The following is a 19970-nucleotide window of genomic DNA, read 5'->3' as shown; positions in this document are numbered from 1 at the left end:
GAGGAAAACCCACACAAAATAATAAAGTGGGAGTCATTTTCTGATCTTCTCCAGAATCTCAAAGTCTGCTGCTTTTTACCATCAGTGATAGAGAAGAAAAGCTTTTAAGTCAGCCAGCATCAGCTTGATTCATAAAGCAAACAGGAAGAGCAATATGAGGCAAGGCTGTGCGCTGTGATAGACATCTAGGAGCGCTCATCTGTGGCAGTCTATTCGTCTTTGGCTAAGGGGGTGGAAACTCTGGTTTGTCTCCCTGGGTAATGCATGGAATCCTGTTTATATTCTAGCTCACTTTATGTGGCCTTGGGGAGCAAAGTCTGGACTTAGAATTAGTTGTAATTTTTGCTGATCAGATAGTGGAATAACTGGCCAAGTATTTTTCCATGACTTTCGTAGGAGAACTGTATGACAAACCTATGACATGCACTTGTTTCTTGAGCTGTTTGCTTAGTGAATGTACTTGTTTCACTTCTGGTTGCCTGCAATCTCAATCAGAGGGTGATTGAGATCTGGTGGTTTTCTCCATACAGGTGAAGAAATCTCTCCAAAGTGTTTTTTTTGTTTGTTTGTTTGTTTGGGTTTTTTTTTTGGTCGTATGGATAATTAGTTATAAGTGCAAAAAATAACAACAAAAAAGCAAGGACAAGGGACCATTGGRGTATTGTGTTTTAATAAAAGTGCAATATAAAATTATAATACTGTTGTCAAATCTTAAAGAGAAATTTTAAACATATATATACACATAGATATTTGATATATATTTAAACGTACAAGTCTACTTAACTTTACATATGTATTTTAATGATTGCACCTATCTGATGCTTCTAGACAGTAATTTGGTTTTAGCAAAAAAATTTGTTGATAGGCTACTTCTAAATAGTCTGTTTTAACAATGTATTTAGCTGTTTATATTTTTGTGCATCCACTTTATGGAAACTGCGGAGTGGGGAAAATACACATAGTCCTGCCTTTTGCATATAATTCTTTCTTCTTCATCTTCATAATAATAATGATGTATTTTATATTACCAGGGTTCTTGATAGCTTCAGTCATGGACTAGAGTATCACTGCTAGCCCCTGTAAAAATAATGAAATTTGTCATGGTCCAAAATGTTGGCATGAGCACAGTTTAAAAAATGAGACCAAACTGATTTGTATGAACTTGGTGGTCTAAGTTTATCCGTTATTTGACCATATCTTGAATACTTAGCTTGTAAGCATAGACCTCAAATTCAACATATATAGGATTTTCCGTGGCAGCTATGGAAAGCTGCTTTCTTTTTAACTGAAAATGCATGGCATTTTGCCAAACATGACAATTTTTGGATAGACGTGTTGATATTATGTCATGTCACATGCTACATTTATCATTTGCTTTTTGCATKAAATTATTTTTTGATTGCAAGACCTAGGATTTGGAGAATATTTAACTTTGAATATGGTAGGAGTATTTTTTTGACCTGTAAATATAGATCGTTGTGAGATCATGAGTTACTGTCTCACAGAGCTGCTTCCCCTGCCAGAGTAGTGGGACTAAGAATACAACAGAGGAAAAAAAAAGTAGATATAATGTATGTCTTTTCAACCTTTGCTTGAAAAAGCTTATTATAAATCTTTTCCTTTTCCAGGAGAATTTAAATTACATGTGTTATTGCCAAAATTGGCATCTTCTCATGTAGTCTTTTAGTTGTTGCAGATTAAGCAGACTGTGTTCGTAAATGAAACATACAGAAATTGCCTCTTATTCAGAAGCCGCAAAATAACCTGGATATRTTTTTGTAAAGATGTTGGGTTATTGATTTTAACATCATATCCAGAATTGCTTTACTGTCTAGTCTTTATAGAACAGGTTTCACTATGCTTGTGCTTGTTGACGAACAACAAATATTATGAATTTTAAGCCTGCATGTTATCAAATAGATAAGATCCTGAATGTGCTGTGGTAGACTGAGGGTAACAGAATAAAACRTGAAATGTGCATCAACCCTGTTAATTATAACTGTGATTGTGGGTGTCTGTACATTGTTCACTCAGAGGACTGTGAGAYAAAGACCTATTAGGACCTTGACAGTATTACCATTTTAAATGATGTTCTTTTTGAATTGGTAAGGRTGATGTGAGGGAAACATATTTGGAAGATGTGTACACTGTGTTGTTCCAGTGAATCGGTCCAGCTTTGCAGCCTAGCAGGAATCGCTAGGTTTTTTGTAGTTAGGTCAAACGTGGATCTATATATTTGGGTGTAGCAGAGTGAGAAAGACCTGTGCAATGGRACTATGTGCTTTTGAGGCAAATTTGTTTAAATCTGCCCCTTTTTGGTTTTGCTTTCTAATAAACTGCCTAGACGGGTTGTGGGAKATGTAGAAGCTTCATCAAACTTTTAAATTATGATGATGAATCATGCCAGTTCTCTGTAGAACAGTAGATATCACTCCCCCCAGCATTTTTTTAAACTGAAATACCTCAGTATAAGATACAGGTTCAGTGTTTTATGAAAAGAAAACTTTTCTTTTTACTTTATTTTTTTTCCTACTAGTATTTATTCTTTTATTCTTCCTAAAGACTGAGAGACTTGAATGCCTTCTACATATTATATTTATTTAATGATTGCAATCAATTTTTCTGTTACCTATGTCTTCAGCTGCAGAAAAACTAATGTGCACTTGTGAAAGCTGAATTGTGATAGATTCTGTGGGGGGTGCTGCATCAACCCACTATCTAATTATTGTACTTAAAATGTCAAATTTAAATAAAATGTCTTGAAATTGCTTRTTTCAGGTATCAGTGGAAAAACAAAGAAGAAACTTACAGAAAGGGGTTTTAAATGACTCCTAGCAGTTTTTGGATAAGTAAATTATGACTGAGTAAATTATGACTTGATGTCTGGGCAGAAGCAGCAGCACTGTAGTTGGATTACTGCTGGCTTTGTCACAGTTGACATTAATTATTGATAGTGGTTTCAGAAATAGCGCATGTGCTGGCAGAGTTGTCTGTAATATAAGATAGGGACTGCAGTGATACTCGCAGGACAGTAGAGAAGGAAGCACCTGTAGCATTTGGAGTTGTGTGCTTCTAGTCATCAGACTTTTAATTTGCTGCGATACATTCATATGAGAGAAAATAATGGCAAGATGAGTCGCCAAGCTTATTTCTATCGTGTCCCTCCGCAGGAATTACATAGAAGAACCCAACTACAGCCTGAGCCAGCAAAGACAAAAGCTCTTCAGACAGTTATTGAAATGAAGGTATGGTCTTTGCATGTTTTTCTATACATTTTTTTTTAATTGAAACTCATTTTAAAAATTTGAATATTAAAGCATGAAGTGCTTGCTTCTACTTTTTAACTTTTTTGTTGTGGAGCTAGGAATAGTCAGCATTTTTTTTCCTCCCATCTTGACTCAAAAATCATTGGTTAAATTCTAAAAATATCCTTTATAACAAGGGGACCAAAACAAAGTAAGAGCATTTCTTGTTTGGTTGGTTGGTTTTTTTTTTTTTTTTNTTTTTTTTTTTTTTTTTTTTTTTTTTTTTTTTTTTTCTGTAGCTCCTTTCTGTATAGGACATGAGGATGATTGTAGTTAGAAAGGAGGCCAGCTCTGCCTGTTAAGAGTTCTAGCCCCTCGATTTACAGCTAAACGCCATTTGCTTCTCAGGGTTGAACCATCTCAGCTGTGTATTTCAGACAAACTTCAAGGGCTACTATCTAGAAAGCAATTGAGAAGCTCACTGCCAATTTCTGTCCACAGATGTTTATACCGAACTCTGATGGGCCACTCATTCAGATAATACACAGGAAGGGCTTTCAAATATTTTGATAAAGAAATAATGCAGGAGGTCTACAGAAAAGCGCTAGAACTTATTTGTAAATAAAAAGATGTCCAACATACTTGATATTGGAATATAATACTAATAAAATAAGAATGCCTTGTCAAAATTGGTAGCGTTATAGTGAGATTAATCTATATAAACAAAGTCAGACCTAGGCCATAAGTGAGTGGTCACAGAACTCTCTGCTGTGGCTTCCCAAATGGCAGATTTTCTTGTCTATGTTTATAGTTTACTGCTTATTCCACAATGAGGGGAATAGTATTCATTTTTTGATGTAAAATMCTAGCATTTAAAAAGATATTATTTCTTCCTGATAGTTTTTATTTGACTTTCATATCCTGACAACCTCTTCTTTCTCTCTACAAATTGCTGGGCTCTCTGCAGCTTTCTGGAAATACAGTGTGTAAAATGAGGATAATGGAATTTTTCTTTAATATAGGAGTTGATTTAAAAACAAAAATCCAATTTTTCTTTTTTATATATAATATTATGACATATTTCTAGCTTCCTACAATAATGAAAGATAAAAACGATCACTTTCAATCATYTTAAAAGGAAGTGCAAATTAAAGGCCTCATTCTCCTAGTGACTGGTATTATGAATAAATAGTTCAGCAGCTACAACAGTACTACTGCATAAATAGAGTATTTAATGAATAATAATTAGTTTGGGTTGTGTGACTAGTGCAGGAGGTGCATCAGCTTTAGTCGTCCGTATTCTGGTGTATTTCCCCGTAGACTTCTTTATTTGTTCTAGTTCAGGAATCTATGTAATTTAAAACAAGGTATTTTTGCAATAACTTGTTCAAATGTAAGTAGCTAAAATTCCCACGATTAAACAGCATTTTTTATTACAAATTCCAGCTTTGGAATGTTTGCAAGTAAATTTAAATTGTCTTAATGCAGACAACATTTGTTCTGAAAAGATGGGGAACATTTGTTTTGAATGATCAAGCACTGAAGCACTAATTTCCCTGCGGCACTGAGGGCAGAGGGAGGCAGAGGGCTAGGGGCTTCTACGGGCAGGCGTGGCCGTGGCCCCAGCTGCCCGGGGGGCTCCAGCAGCGCCTGCTCCTCCCCGCTGCACCAGCCTGTTTCACCCCGGCTTCAAATCAGGATTTGGTGCGAGCCCCCTGCCCTGCTCTGGCAGGCTCTGCCTCTGCGTGGTCAATCCTTCTGRTTGGCTTCTACTCCCTGCCACCGCAGAATGCTTTCTGTCTCCCTATTCCAATTTGTCTGCCCTTTGATCGAGTAAAATTTGCAGATTTCCCCCACCTTTGAGCTCAAACGTATCTTCCCAATGTATTTTTTGCCCTAAAAAGCTTTTGTTCTTTCCAGCCTTTCCTGTCCTCCCTTGTTCTTTKGAAGCTACTGGTAGCAATTGCACAGGAAAATAGGGAATGAGGGTATTTTTAACAGCATTAGTGTGACTTTATGACTTTGGTTCTACCAGAAGTCAGCCTAGTTTTAACAAAATTTAAGGTATATGACTATGGATATGCATGATCAAATACCACTTTTTTTCATGCTGGTCTATGGCTGTTCAAGAATAAAATAAAGCCAGTATAATGAAATCCTTTCCTTCAATTACAGTTGCACCCATTAATAGCGTTTTGTGTTTGTTTGTAGGCGGATGAGGTATCACTTGTATCTTTAATTATGAAAGTTGTTTACTTGGTAGTAATGAATATAATCAAAAAGAATAAAAGGAAATAGATACCCATTCTTTTCAATAAGAAGTATTCCTCAGGACCAGGATTAGGGCAGAATCTTGCTTATTTTCTTCAGTCCTGCTTTTTCTTGACTGTCACTTGAAAGTGAACACTGGAAACGAGTTGCCTACTGATTTGACACAAAGCTTATCCTAAGTGTAGAATATTAGTGGAAATCCTGGAATATATATAGTAATGCAACAAGAATAAGTCTCTAAAATACTAAACTATAAAATGAATGAAAATATTTGTGGTTTACGTTGCTTGCAGAAAGAACCTTCTCTGTATATTGATCCAGCTTTGATATTTCAGGTATGGCTTGCTTTTAGAAGAGCATGAATGTGTGTTTGCAGTGCAACCTACTCTTACTGCCAAGGCTGCATGACTCTTAACATAYTCTTGTCTTTAAAATAAACCGGAATATTTTTTGTGTTTCTCTTTTAATATCTATATTAAAGTAACAATATGAAGAGTCATGCATAAAAAGAGTGTATGCTCTGTTGCTGGTGTGTGTTTATTATGTAYAAATGATATTGAATGTGAAATACCAACACCTGCTGCTGTTTGTTGGATGTTCTACAAGCAAAACTTTCACAGATATCTGGTTGAATGTACCTAGTATTTGAAATTATGTAAGAATAACAATTTGTTACTCCTTATTGCTGAGAAACACAGACAGATAAAATCATTAGAATGCTGAAGAGAATGTCTGTGATGCTGTTCGAGTAGAGGCATTGAGGAAAAAGAAGCATTGGCTGCTGCTATTGGCCTACTCTTGGAAGGGGGATCGATTGGTAGGTTAGTACCCTGATCTACAGTGCAGATCCAGCCATAATCTTATGCCAGTTCAACAGACTGGACCTGTCTGTTAACTGACTGGAAAAAAATGCACAAATGTCACATTGTTGAAGAACTCAGGAATTTATTAGTACCAGCTAACACTAAGCCTCTTCCTTGATATTACTGTGAAGAAATCTTCATAATTCCATGCAGACCCACTTAGTGTGTCAGAACATTGCTGATGTAGATAAGTCTTAGGGTTTTGAAGGAAATGGCTGAAGGAATGTGCCTATTCTATCAAAACTTTCAATGAAAGCAAAATTATCTTCTGGTTTTCTGTCTATCCTGTAGGAAAACCCAACTTCCTCTAGGGCAGTACACACTGGGAGCTCCAGGCTGCCTATCTTGTGTTTTAACCCCTTTCRTTCTTCACTTTCCAGCTATTGTCTGGACAGGAGAGTTTTCAGGTTTCGTGGGCAAGCCAGCAGCCCATCTAGTGTGCTTGCGGAATTGCAAGTCTTATCCTTGAGTAAAGGAACAGTTCCTTTGCTCCCTCAATAGCCTTTGAAGAGAAGGTGATATCTAGCTTCTCTCCTGTCCTGTCATCAGTGTTGTTCTGATAAAAGAGATTTTAGTCTTCCAAATTTTTACAGTTTTCAACTTCTGTCCAAAAACAAGTTAATAAGAAGCTGACAGTGACATCTTTTCTGGAGATAGAAAAACTAGTTGTAGTTACATAGTTGTAATCACAATATGCGGCGGTCTGATTAAGAACTTCCTTTAGCAAAGRATTTTCCAGAATTTATTCTAGTTATGTATTTCACTCTTCTACATCTTTTCTACCTTATCTGCAGGTACTATAAGCTAGGATGTCAGAATATGAATAATTTAATTTAAGAACAGCTATTATACAAGAAACCAAGTAAACTATTTCMAAGTTAAAATCTCTCCATTCACAAACCTGTGTTAATTTGTGCTAATATAGGAAATAAAAGAATGTTTCTCTCAGTCTGAGACATTTTTGACTATAAGGATAAAAGTTAAAATATTACAGAAATGATACAATACCGTGTTGAAATGTGATTAAATTTCAATTTTACACAGCTTTGGTTCCTTGTGGATTTGTAAAAGCAGTTGCTGAATATCAAAAAAATAAAATTTTCTTTTTTGTTTAATAGTAATATCTCAGATGCTTTGTGGAATTAGTCCAAACTTTCTTGTACTGCAAGTACTGCAGGAGTTCAGGTTTTGCTTCTGGGCAGCTTAGAGGTAGCACTAGAATATTCTTATAGCTCAGGAAATTAAAACTAATTTCCAAAAAAGAAAAAAACAGCAGCAGCAACAACAGAATCATGGTTAACCAGAGAAACCTTAGCTTAGCCTGTCCTGTAAAACGGTCAATTCAATTTGTGTTTTTTCCTGAGTTAATTTTCTAAGGTAATATCCTAAGCTTACTGAATCAGTGTATTTTGTCCTTTATCTCAGTGCAGGAAGAACTTCACCCTGATCTGTAATTTTTGATGGATTCATTCCATTCTGCTGTTTCATGTTCTTGAACTGATTATCTCAGTGGCTGAATCATAGTATTTTCAATTTCTTACTCAATGTCTGCCAATAGTGCCTAAAGCAGATATCCTATTAAGTCATTTTGCAATGCTCTTTAAAACAGAAATGTGTATGAGAAGTGCATAATCACATGCACTTTCTCTTTCTGGCTCTTACGGAAGAGGGATACTCAGTTTCCAAATGACTGGCAAGAATAGGTAACGCTAGATATGGTCTCCTGGTGCCAATGGCACCTATTGTCCATGATGTAGAAATTTTAGTGGTTGAGTTAAATGGGCTACATATTGTTTATTTTATGACTCATAATAAAAAAATGTTAAATCCTCTCTTAGTAATGTATCTGAATTAGTGAAGGAAAAATGAGGAGATGAACTTTTTTCCACCAAGCAGCAGACAGAAGATGTAATATTGGGAGAGACTGAAAACATAATAAAACGCCTCAGCTTTTAGTGACATAATGGAGTGGCCTGTCCTTCTGCAGTGTTGACAGTCCAGCCTCTCTAGGTTAAACTTAGCCTCTRTTTTTAGAAATTTCGTTTGTTATCACATATATATGGAAAATAACAAATCTTCCTCTCCTTTCATTTCTAAACATGTAGGATTGAAGAGGACTTTTGACTACAAGATGTTCTGTATGGATGATGCAATAGAAAATAGCATTACACTTCATTTTTCTTTTTGATGGTGAAAGATGTATGAATTTTGCATTTCTTCTAGGTGTTGTCAATGGAATTACTTTAGGTTTTTGGTGTTGTATGTGCAATCTGCATTTGTACCATGCAAGTACAGAAATATTTTGGTTGTGCTTTTACATTTTTCATATTGTTTTCAGTACTCTCTTTTTTTTCCCTAATAAATTAGGATACAAAAATAGCTTCRCTTGAGCGCAATATAAGAGATCTTGAAGATGAGATACAGATGCTAAAGACAAATGGAGTTCTGAATACAGAGGACCGAGAAGAAGAAATCAAACAAATAGAGGTTTACAAGAGTCACTCAAAGTTCATGAAAAATAAGGTACAGTCTACTAATAAAATAATGTAATGGTAATAACGTAATTTGAATAACACAAAGAAAAGTTTTAACTAGACCCTTTTCAACCAAAGAAGCTCTTTAGCTAAAAAAAAGCCAAGTATTAGCTCTTTTTGCTACTTGTAAATCTGTAGTATGTGATATTAAAAATCTGTAGAAGAAYAATGTATCATTAAGAAAGCTCCAGGATGCTTTTGTGACATAGAAAGATGTGATGGGGAGGCTCTGCAGTGGGACATTGTCATGGTCCAGTCCTCTGATCCTTGATAAATGTCACATTCTGGTGAAATTTTTTTCTTTTACCAGTCTTTCCCCTTAAAATGGAGTTTTGCAGCARATCATCCTTTTATTACTATTCATCTCAACTTTTCAAGATGGAAAATATTTATATAGCTCTCAGCAAACAGATATTCTTATAGTTGATGTTTTGAACCTGAGGTTGTTGATAAATAGAAACCCTGGTTGATGGCCAACAGTAGAACAAAACTATAAAGCTCTTAATATCATGCATTTATGCTTGAAATATAACTCAGCATAAATGTTTTTAATTTAAATAAAAGGAGTTAAACTGTTAAATGAAAATCAATAGTAGATATTACTTATTATACGAAAATGCTATGAAGGGTTTCTTCATTTTTTAAAAATAATATTCATTCCTTCCATAAAAGCTTTGAATCTGAAGTAATGTGAGAATGAAACTTACAGAAATGAGAGAGAAAAAGAGCGYTTAGTTTTTGTCTTTCCCACGTTTACCCTTGCTGTATGTTTGAAGGGAAAAAAGTTCTAATCACTTTTACAATACTGGAGTTGTCAAAACAAATTTTCATGACTATTGAATATAGAGATTTGAATGTTTTCATTAAGGGCCTGAGGAAAACATACAGGATCATATTCCTTTTTAAAAATAATTTGTCTTATCAAGTCTTTGATCTACTGCTCACATTTTTAAGTTGCAGCTTGGCACTCTAGAATTCAAGTGGCTCTTTGCATACTAGAGGTCTCACATTGCTGGAATGAGTGTGAAAACCATAGGATAGTTCAGCCTGACCTCAATAAACAACAGTGCAGATGATGCTTGAGAATTGATTAGGCTTAAGTAAACTGTAATTAGTAAAATATATAGAGAGTAAAAAGCTCTCTGTAATTAGTGTTTATTAGGAGAAACTTTTTGAACCCTAGGTAAAGTTCTAGGGGAACCTATACAACAAAGATGCAGGATAAGAACTATCTCGTTTCTTTGCTGGTGGATGACAAGCATTTTAGACCTTGACTGATATGGACAGCAGAATCCCCAGATAGGCTGTAGATTCTAAAGTATGGGTTGAGTCAGAGCATGTCGAGAGCTTTGTTCAACTGCCGCCACTTAACTTGTCACTTGCTTTGCCCTTCACTTAATTCCCTCACTTCAATAACCAGTTATCACTTACCACATGGATAGCCTTCTATGATGGACTGACTGGCAGGGTAGATGAGAGCGGTGGATGTCATSTATCTGGACTTAAGCAAGGCTTTTGACACCGTCCCTCACAGCAATCCTCTTGGGCAAACTCAGGAAGTGTGGGATASATGAGTGGATGGTGAGGTGGATTGAGAATTGGCTGGATGACACAGCTCAGAGGGTTGTGATCAGTGGTGCTGAGTCCAGTTGGAGGTCTCTAGTTTGCAGTATCCCCCAGGGATCAGTTCTTGGCCCAGTCCTGTTCAATTTATTCATCAATGATCTGGATGAAGGAACAGAGTGCCCTCTCAGCGAGTTTGCTGATGATATGAAACTGGGAGGAGTAGCTGGTGCCCCAGAGGGCTGYRCTGCCCTCCAGAGGGATCTGGACAGACTGGACAAATGGGCAGTRYGAAACCTCATGAAGTTCAACAAAAGCAAGTGAAAGGTCTGGTGAGGCCACATCTGGAGCATTGTGTCCAGTTCTGGGCTCCCTAGTGCAAGAGGGATGTGGAGCTGCTGGAGAGAGACCAGCACAGGGCTACGAGGATGATCAAGGGCCTGGAACATCAGCCCTATGAGGAAAGGCCGAAGGAGCTGGGCCTGTTCAGCCTGAAGAAGAGAAAGCTGGAGGGGGTATCTGATCAGTGTGTATAAATACCTCAAGGGAAGGAATGAGGAAGATGGGGCAGGCCTCTTTCTTTATTATTTTCTTTATTATTATTTCTTTATTATTATTTATCTGTCCTTTTTCCAGTTACCCTATTTAATACCATGTAAGGTTTTGTTATGAAAAAAAAAAGGCTAATGGAACTGAAAATTCTGGAGGTAACAGAGAATATTAAATTTAGGAGGAACATAAAGTAATTAGGATTTTCAACAAAAGAGGTAAAACRAGATCATATTGGACAATGTTGAAAAAGTGGTGACAGACAAATTACTCTTATGAAATATGTGAGATAATGAGAAGGTCTTGGATACTCCAGCACTTATATCCATATTTGTAGGTTGTCTTTGCTGTAGTTTTTACAAAGTACAGAACAGCTGCCGCCTTGACTTTGTATTCTTTTTTACTGAGATCAGGAAATCTCACTGAATCATTAGTGTTGGCTTCCACATCACTTAAGAATTAGCAAATGGAAAATGTATGCACATMTGCTGTGATGCATAAAAAATGCATTTACTCTTTTACATGCAATGCTAGCTTATGCAGAAGTTTTAACAAGCCAGTGTACCCAGGTATGAATATTTCTTTAAAAGAATTTGTGGCTTATTGTTATGCCTTGAGCATTTTTAATACTTTGTTAATTGAAGTTTCAGTGCATTCTCATCATTATAATTTATTCTAATAATAAGCCAGCCAAAACCATAGCTATTCAACATAGATATTTCCTTTTTCTTAAAACTGAGAGCTGTAACACATGTTCTTAAACTCCTAGTAATTTATGGATCTTACAGCCAGAACATCATCCTGATAAACAGATTCTAAGACACAAAAATCATACCTGTAATAAAATAAAGCTGTTTTTTGGCTGATTATTTCTGAGGATATGGGTTGTATCACAAAAGGAGAAAAAAAGAAAAAAGGGGGGGGGGGAACAAGAGTTTGATGGAGAGATTAAGTGTCTGAGATGTTCGCATGATTCTTGTATGAAACATGATGTAATTCAGATCGGCTGTGGATCTAGTTTTTGTCTTTATATCTTGTAGACAGGTTTTTTTCATTTTGGTCTCAGTTTCCATACTTGCTTACACGTTCTGGCAAGGGGTGGAAGACGATGATTTGCTTTCAAGAGAAAAATTTCTTGAGCAGTCTTTTTWCTGCAGTTTTTTATATTTTCCTGTCATCTGTTTTTTTCATATGTTCCTTCTTTATTTTTATATTTTCTTACTATGGAGATGATTGCTTTTAGAGACTGTATAGCTTCTAGTGATATACAATAGCTCAGGATGTCTACCAAGTATCTTTAGCAGCTAAGCATACATGATGAGATTTATCAAGAGAAACAACATTGAGATGTGTATATGGACTGTAGGTGGGTTTTTTATTGTCATTATTTTATTTAATAGGTAAGAAATGCTTGTAATGTAGAACAGAAAAGAAACAGTTTAATCAACAGTAAATATTTCCAGTAATTGTGCCATCCGTTATTGTATTTGAGAAGTATTTTTATTTGTGGAAATTTAGGATTTGGTTAAGTAAGATCAACTCACTGAATTTTATTTTTTTTTCTTTCCCCAGGGGATACATAGCTCATATATATAGCTCTCCTTGATTTCTTGTATCCCAAATTACTGTTGAGATACAACTGAAGTGACAAAATGAGAGGAGTTTTTTTTAGTTCTTCTGTAGTCCTTTGTCATTGCAAAATTGAAATTTGAATTTTCAATGGAAATGTCTAGGCCTTTCAGTGATCAAGAAAACCTTGCAAACAATGAGCTAGGAATGGCTTCTCTGAATTTAGAAATTTACTGAGCGCAATCCCAGTTATTGTATTTCAAAGAACCTCAAGAGATAAAGCTGAACTCATCTGAATACCAGTCTTATTTCACAGAAAGACTTTAAAAAGTATACTTAGGTATCAGCTAATCCTGTATCCTCTAGYATGGTTCTGTGTATTCTCCAGTGCTGTACATTTTCAAATATTCTATCATGCTCTTGCCTGCACTGTGGAAAGATCACAATTCTGTGACATTTACTGATGAACCTAAAATTCAGAAGCTCCTTTTTAGTCAATGAGTTTCTGCTCTTTCCCTCAGGGTACTACTTTATTATCTTACAGACCTTTCAGTCCTTGGAATTTTCTTATAATATTTTCCCTTAAATGTTATAAGAAAATTCCTTTTCCCTTAATTCTCTTAAATCTCTCTTGCTTGGGTTTCCTAATACCTGAGAATTTCTTATGAACTGTCAGAGAAGATTAAAGGGGGTGGACTGGACAGCGGCAACAAATTTGCAGGAAGAGTGTGGTTACAGTTCTGCTATGCTGTTTTCCCTCTCCTTAAGATGCCTGCTTTTCCTTATCAGTCGCCTGAAAACTTGTAGCTTAAATCATGAGAATTACTCTATTGGAAGAAGTGGACTATTGTGTTGAATTTATATGGATAGGAAAACTTTTCCCTGTGTATATTTTCAGTCCTACCCACTTGTTCAGCTCTGAGAGCACTGAACTCAACTGGGTTCTATGGTGAATTTATAGCTTTAGGCTTTAAGAGTTTGCTTTCAGCTTGAAGAGCAGGAGCAGTTGTTCTTAAAGCAGGACACTTTAAATCATATGAAACTCAAAGGAATGTGGGGATGTTGAAAGTCAATCTTAATTGGCCTTCATACTTTGCAGAAAATGTAACTTTTACAGAAGTTGCATTCTACAGTCATTCTTACCATTCATATATTGTGTAACCGTGAACTGGGAATGAAATTAATGACCTGACCTTTCTTTTACCATTACAGATTGACCAACTGAAACAAGAACTCTCAAAGAAAGAATCAGAACTTCTTGCCTTACAGACTAAGCTTGAAACCCTTAGCAATCAGAATTCAGATTGCAAGCAACACATTGAAGTGCTTAAAGAGTCACTTACTGCCAAAGAACAGAGAGCTGCCATACTTCAGACAGAGGTATATTCTTTTCTAATCATAAAATGCAGTATATATGTTCAGTTGTGTGTATTATGATGATTTACTTTTAGAAAACAGTTGTAGTACTAATGTAATGCACAGTTTCTGTTCAGAGAGTTGTATACTTAAGTTATATAGGAATCTTACTGTGTACTTCAAATTTCTAGCTAGCAAAACTCTAGGGAGAAAAAAATCAGTTAGCTTTGGCTTGTCATTCTCGTGGAAACAATAAAAGAAAATATTTCTAAGATTCTGAACGTCCTTCAGTGCTGCATATCTTATCCTCTTGTACATTAAGAAGATACAGATGAAATCTTGGGATTTTCAATTTCTGTCTAGAGGACTGACTGGCCAGCCAGGATAAGTATACAATACAAAATCATAATAAAGACAAGGCTAAAAAAATCAACAACTTTGGCAGATTCCAGTCTAGCAGTCTAGCTTTTGATTAACAAAGATTACATATTCTAAATCTTTGGCTGTGCGTGTCTGTTTTGTAAAGTTTATATTACCTGTCATGATGCTGAGCATTGTGATGAATTCCAGTGGCTCTCCAATAATTTGATTTCCTAATCTTTTTTGACTTGGTGCATATTCAAGGCAGTAAAATATTTATTGCTGGCAGGTGGACAGTGGTAAGAAGAGTTGACTGCCATGGAGTCAACTGGATYTGCACTGGATCTGCTTTTGATGTGCTTTTGATGATGATGGTTTGCTGGGATTGYGCAGCTCTGATGTGCGGATATCAGTTGGCCTCTGACAGCTATTCCATTCCTCTTGTGCCCAATTTGTACAAAACCTTGGCTGTAACATTCCATTGGTATGCAGGAGACAGTCAGTTGTGTTGCATCTACAAATTGTTAAYGTCTTGGGGAAACAAAGTGAAAGACTGGACTGATAATAATCAAAGAGCTGGCTTGATGTGAGGAATGCTCTATAAGGACAGTGAAGGAACCTATTTTGTTTAGCTTAATATCATATTATTTGTGATAAAAGAAATAAAAAAGATATTTTGTGCCAGTAGTTTGAGAATCTTAAAGCTTACAAATGTGAAAATACCAACAACGTTAACACCAACGAAGCAAAAGTGGCATAAAGGTAGGATTAGTGAAAGATATGTACAGTAAAGCACAGAAAAAAAGATCCTTCTTTTTAGGAGAACACTGTTAAAGGATTCATGTGTTAATGGCAGGTAAGGAGCCAACATGATTGTGACACAATACTACTCTAAATTGTTTTGAAACTTTGTATGTGCAATAATAAAAATTTTTATAAAGTTCCATCTTAGGGAGGGTGGTTGATTATGGACACAGTAGGAAGGGAAATGGAGGATTTAATAACCCTGGAAGTCTTCAAATCAAAACTGCTTGCCCTTTTGTTAGATTTACTTTAGATAAATCAAGCTTTATTGAGCAAGTTATTGAACTTCATGCAGAAATAACTAAATGAGAATTTCTGGTTTAGGTTATGTAGGAAGTAAGTATATAGGAAGGAAGAGGTATTTTTATCCTTAAGATGAAGGGAATTCATCCTCTGTGAACTGAAGAAAGGAAGAGCTGTTGGTGTCTATCTAAGCAAATTTGAATCAGTCATATGAAGGAATCAGGGGCTCTTTAAAAAATACTTGAGCTACCTGGACTTGTTTCCTGGGATAGTCTTACAGATGCCTTCAGCTATCCATAAGAAATACTCTAATATAACAAAACATAGGATTTGTAATAAACTATTGTGGAAGAATATTTAGTTTCTGTAGCAAGCATAAGAAAAGAGTGACAGATCTGTGTCCAAGCAATTTCACAGACTATAAAATAAAGATTCTTCAAGGCTGACATGCGTGACCTAATGATGCAATGTTATTATTACGTAGTTTCAATGCCCTCAGGGTTTTGGCACGTTCCTTACCACTCTGTTGAATGCTAGGGAGCTTTCCTGGTTAAAAGGGATTACAAGAAGAGTTTCCCCTTTACAGACATGATAATTCCAGACTGGTTATGCAGCTTTCTGAGAGCTATCCTGCTGAGCTTTGGGTGTCCTGGAGAAATATGCTGGTCTGGTGAGCATCTCAAAAGCTGGACAGCAGGTGGAATTTGAGAGGATTGCATCTACTCCTGTAGGCAGATTCCTGGTTGCTTATCAACATTTAAACCAAAAAAAAAAAAAAAAAAAGCAAAAACAAAACAAAAAAAAACACACATTAAAGTGCCAAAGATTTGCTATAATTGCTACCAATACCTGGAACTTTGCCAAGATCTCAGTTACAATACTAAAAAAAAAAAAAAAAAAAAAAAAAAAAAAAAAAAAAAAACCCACAACCCCAAAACCAAACAAACAGAAAAAACCCCACCGTCTTAACAGGAGCTTCAAGAAGGCAACATATTAAAATTAGCGATATAACTATTATTAGTTTCCTGACCATTAGTTTCCTGGCTAATTTCTGAAGTTATTGCTCACTTTTGGGGATTAAAGACAAGACCCGTCTTTATGAACACATGAAAAATAAAATGTCATTTACATGGTGATGAGGCTTGTGGCCTGCTAGTGCAAATAGATGAGGAATAAAATTATTTCTTTGCCAGCTAAGCTCTCTGGGGCTTGAGTTTAAAGCTAACCTAATTCCTGGTGTTCTGTAGGAGGAATCTAGTTGAATGTAGACATAGCAGGTGTGGTTTTTTGCAACCTGGAATTGATCAAAAATTTTGTCTGCTTAGTGAACCCAAATCTTCTATTTCCAGGCCTCAGGTCCCRTCTAAAAGGAGGGCAATGGCTTGCAGCAGCAGATGGGGAAGCAGCTGCAGGGAGATGCAGGGCAAATGGCAAATCTCCAGCAGGTGGAAATCATTATGGAAGGAATTTTGCATTGTACAAGCTATTGTTGGAAGTTCCCAGATGAGTAGAGTTAATACCATCTTGGACTGTATTAAACCATTCTCTTTCTGGATATTCAAGTCTTATTTTTGCAGAATAGGTAGATTTTGTTAGTTGTTGCTGAAAAATTTTATGCTGTCCTAAAACCATGCTCATAACAGAGCTTGAAGRGCTGCTCTCTGGAGGTGAGGTGTAACCATCAAAAGCCAACTCTAATCATGAGCTGAGTAAGGTTTGGATAGTTGCAGTGTCAACTTTTTGCATCAATGTCATTATTTTATAATCACCATGTTGTAAGTAAATCCTCTAATAAAATAGGTCCTCAACAGCAGCATCTCAGTTACTTCATAAGCCTTTTATAATTATTTAGCTTTATAATAACAACTCTGCAGACTATCTTCAGATGTCTTTTTGAGCCAGCAGCTGCATATTATGCAACCAGAGGTGATTCTGCTTAATATTCCTCTATGTTTCTTGTGTGACAAGTCTAATAAGGTATGAAGCCTAGAAGTAATCTGTTGACATTTCTTATCATTTCTTCTGGTTCCATTATCCCTGGAAGTTCACTAGATTCACTTTGTTTATTGATGACTTCTATCAAATTTTGTTATTAGAAAAAAGGTATCTTGTCTAGTCTATCTATCTGTCATTCCAAGTCTTGTCTTTTGATGATGTCTCAGCAAAATTAGACCAGAAATTTTACTACTTTAATCATAATTGAACTCATTCTTACAGCTTGTTTCAATGATCAGAAAYGAAGTGTAACTAGAGTCATGATGATGATTTGCTTAATCTTTGTAGAATTTTGGCTACTATTGATAAGCTTAACTAGCTAGTGTATCTAGTGTTAAGATAGTTAATTTACATGTGGTGGAGAATTATAATAGATCATCAGAAACAAGGGGATATTTTTGAGTGTAATTCATTTTCTTTAAATAATGGTAATCGGATCAGATTTCAAATGTAATAGTACTTTGCCGTAGCTTGTGAGATAAAAACAACAGCACGTAAGTTGAGCACAGATTTTAGCATGATGTGCATTTCTTCCGGTTTCTGATGTCTTGTAGTTTCTTATTTTATAGGTTTATTTGACTTAAAAAACTATCATTTGATTTTTTTGCTGACAGTTGAAACACAAAGATTTAATCCTATAAAGCAGTAACTATCATGGTGGCCAGAATTGGGAGGTCTGAAAATAGTTCATTACTGGTAGGAAAAATGTTTGGAGCCAGTTCTTAGGAGGTTTGTCRCCCCTGCTATGTGCATTTCATTTTGTTACATTTTAAGGGTGTATATATACCCTTCCTAAGTGCCAAACTATGCAAGCTTTTCCTACCTTAAAGAATGCAGTCTTTGTTTTAATTCTTTGTTAATGATGTGAAAACCCTGATGACAGATAAAAATGAGACAAGGTCAGGCCACTTCAGCTACAGAACAAGGAAAATGTCACTGTACTCTTTAGAGATACTGTAAAAAGGAAGAATAGCAGACTAAGATTTTTCTTATGAAAAAGCAATATATTTACTTTTCAAACGAAACCTCATGCTTGCCCTTACGTGAGAAAGAAATTAAACACCACAAATAATCCTTACTGATTACTAAAAAAAAAAAAAAAAAAAAAAGGACTAATTTGAATAATGTATGTACTTCAAATAGTGATGCAGTTTTAGATTATATTAGCACATTCCAGCAGCACTGGCAGCACTCTAACTACTGCTTCTACCAACAGAAAAAAACAGAGAGATTGATGCAAATAACATTCATTTTGGCTGGGTAACTCAGTGGAGCAAAACATTCACTTCATAAGAAATTCCAGCATTTTAGCACTTTATTAGTTTCTCCAGCTTTGCATTGGATAGCACACTGTGATTTTGTGCTGTTTGAATGTTAATGAACTGTGAAATGCAGAGATGTCTACAAAAGAAATTTTGCAGATTATGAGCATGGTTCTGTCAATGAAATTAATGGATTAGAAAGATAAATCAATACTGCAGCTGAATATTAAGTTGTTGGATAGGCTTGTATTAATATTGAAAACCTAATAAAAATGAAGGGAAAGGTGATTTTGTTAGATATTTATTGCAAACTGGTTTACTTTTAAACAAATCTGTTTATAGAGAAGGGCTGTAAAATCATTGACATCTTGGCAGTTCTTTGTCTACGCGAAGAACAAATAAAAGCAGACTGCACAGAATAATTGGAACAAAACCACAAACCCTTTATTTTACTTTCTATTACAATGTTGATATTGAATATCTTTTGAAATGTAAATCTGCTTTTGATTGTACAATAATAACGATATAGCTAAAGTTATTTTTCACTGACATTTGTATTTTTCTAGGCTAGCATTTACTTTAAAATTGTATTTTTCTTTTTCTTTGGGATTTTCTTGTTTAAAATTAGGCAGAGACAGATATTCCAGTGTGGTCTCTTTGCTGTCTTGCCAGTGGATTGTTCTGCAATTTTCCTTTGCATGCAAAGGACAGATCACCCACTGTTTAAAGAAAAGAAAACAAACAAACAAAAATATATAAGTAAATAAAATCAAAAGGAAATGAGCAGCATTGTGGAGGCCTTTGTACCACCTACTCTTGAGGAGGAAAGAGAGAGGCTAAGTAAGGATGCTTTTGCATTAGGCTTCTCATTAGTAGCTGCTCGAAGACTGATCAATGCACAGCGACTTAAGTCACAGCTTTCTCGACAGTGTCATGCATGGTTCGGGCCAGGTTTTRTCTTGAGTATGGAATATGCCACCTGCTTCCCTTTTCATGTGGTTTTGACTCCTGGTTGGTCCCATTGACAGCTAAAGACCTGGGAGAGGAACAGTGGCTCTCCACTCTACCAATCCTCTGCCTTGCTCAGTGGCTGTTCCATGGGCCTTTCCGTCAGCTGCCTGCTCACCAAGTTTCTAGAGTGGTTGGTTGTTTCCTCCAAGGAGATGTGGCTGAATGGAATAACGATAAGGCAACCATCCTATACGTGTGTAGAATAATTCCTGTATACCATTGTACTGGGTAATGTTCTGATGTTACCTGACAAAAATATCTCTCAAGATGGGGGATATCAATGATATCTTGCACCTTGAATGCATGGACACATCACTTTCTTTATCAAATTCAGGGCAGTCTTCT

At 35.9% G+C, this 19970-nt stretch overlaps 1 protein-coding gene across 1 annotated transcript in view; it reads left to right on the top strand.

The window, feature by feature from the left end:
- ERC2 (ELKS/RAB6-interacting/CAST family member 2) overlaps window positions 1-19970 on the top strand; it is a 278502-nt gene that overhangs the window by 67509 nt on the left and 191023 nt on the right. Inside the window, exons 4-6 of the mRNA XM_026035392.1 lie at window positions 3171-3245; window positions 8747-8902; window positions 13807-13974. Coding sequence (XP_025891177.1) covers window positions 3171-3245; window positions 8747-8902; window positions 13807-13974 — 399 coding nt within the window. The remainder of the gene's footprint in view (window positions 1-3170; window positions 3246-8746; window positions 8903-13806; window positions 13975-19970) is intronic.

This window comes from Nothoprocta perdicaria, unplaced genomic scaffold (assembly GCF_003342845.1).
Source record: "Nothoprocta perdicaria isolate Ctin4 unplaced genomic scaffold, notPer1 scaffold_16, whole genome shotgun sequence".
In the NCBI taxonomy this organism is placed as follows: domain Eukaryota; kingdom Metazoa; phylum Chordata; class Aves; order Tinamiformes; family Tinamidae; genus Nothoprocta; species Nothoprocta perdicaria.
The sequence above is the reverse complement of the archived record's forward strand: the minus strand, read 5'-3'. Positions and strand labels throughout refer to the sequence as shown.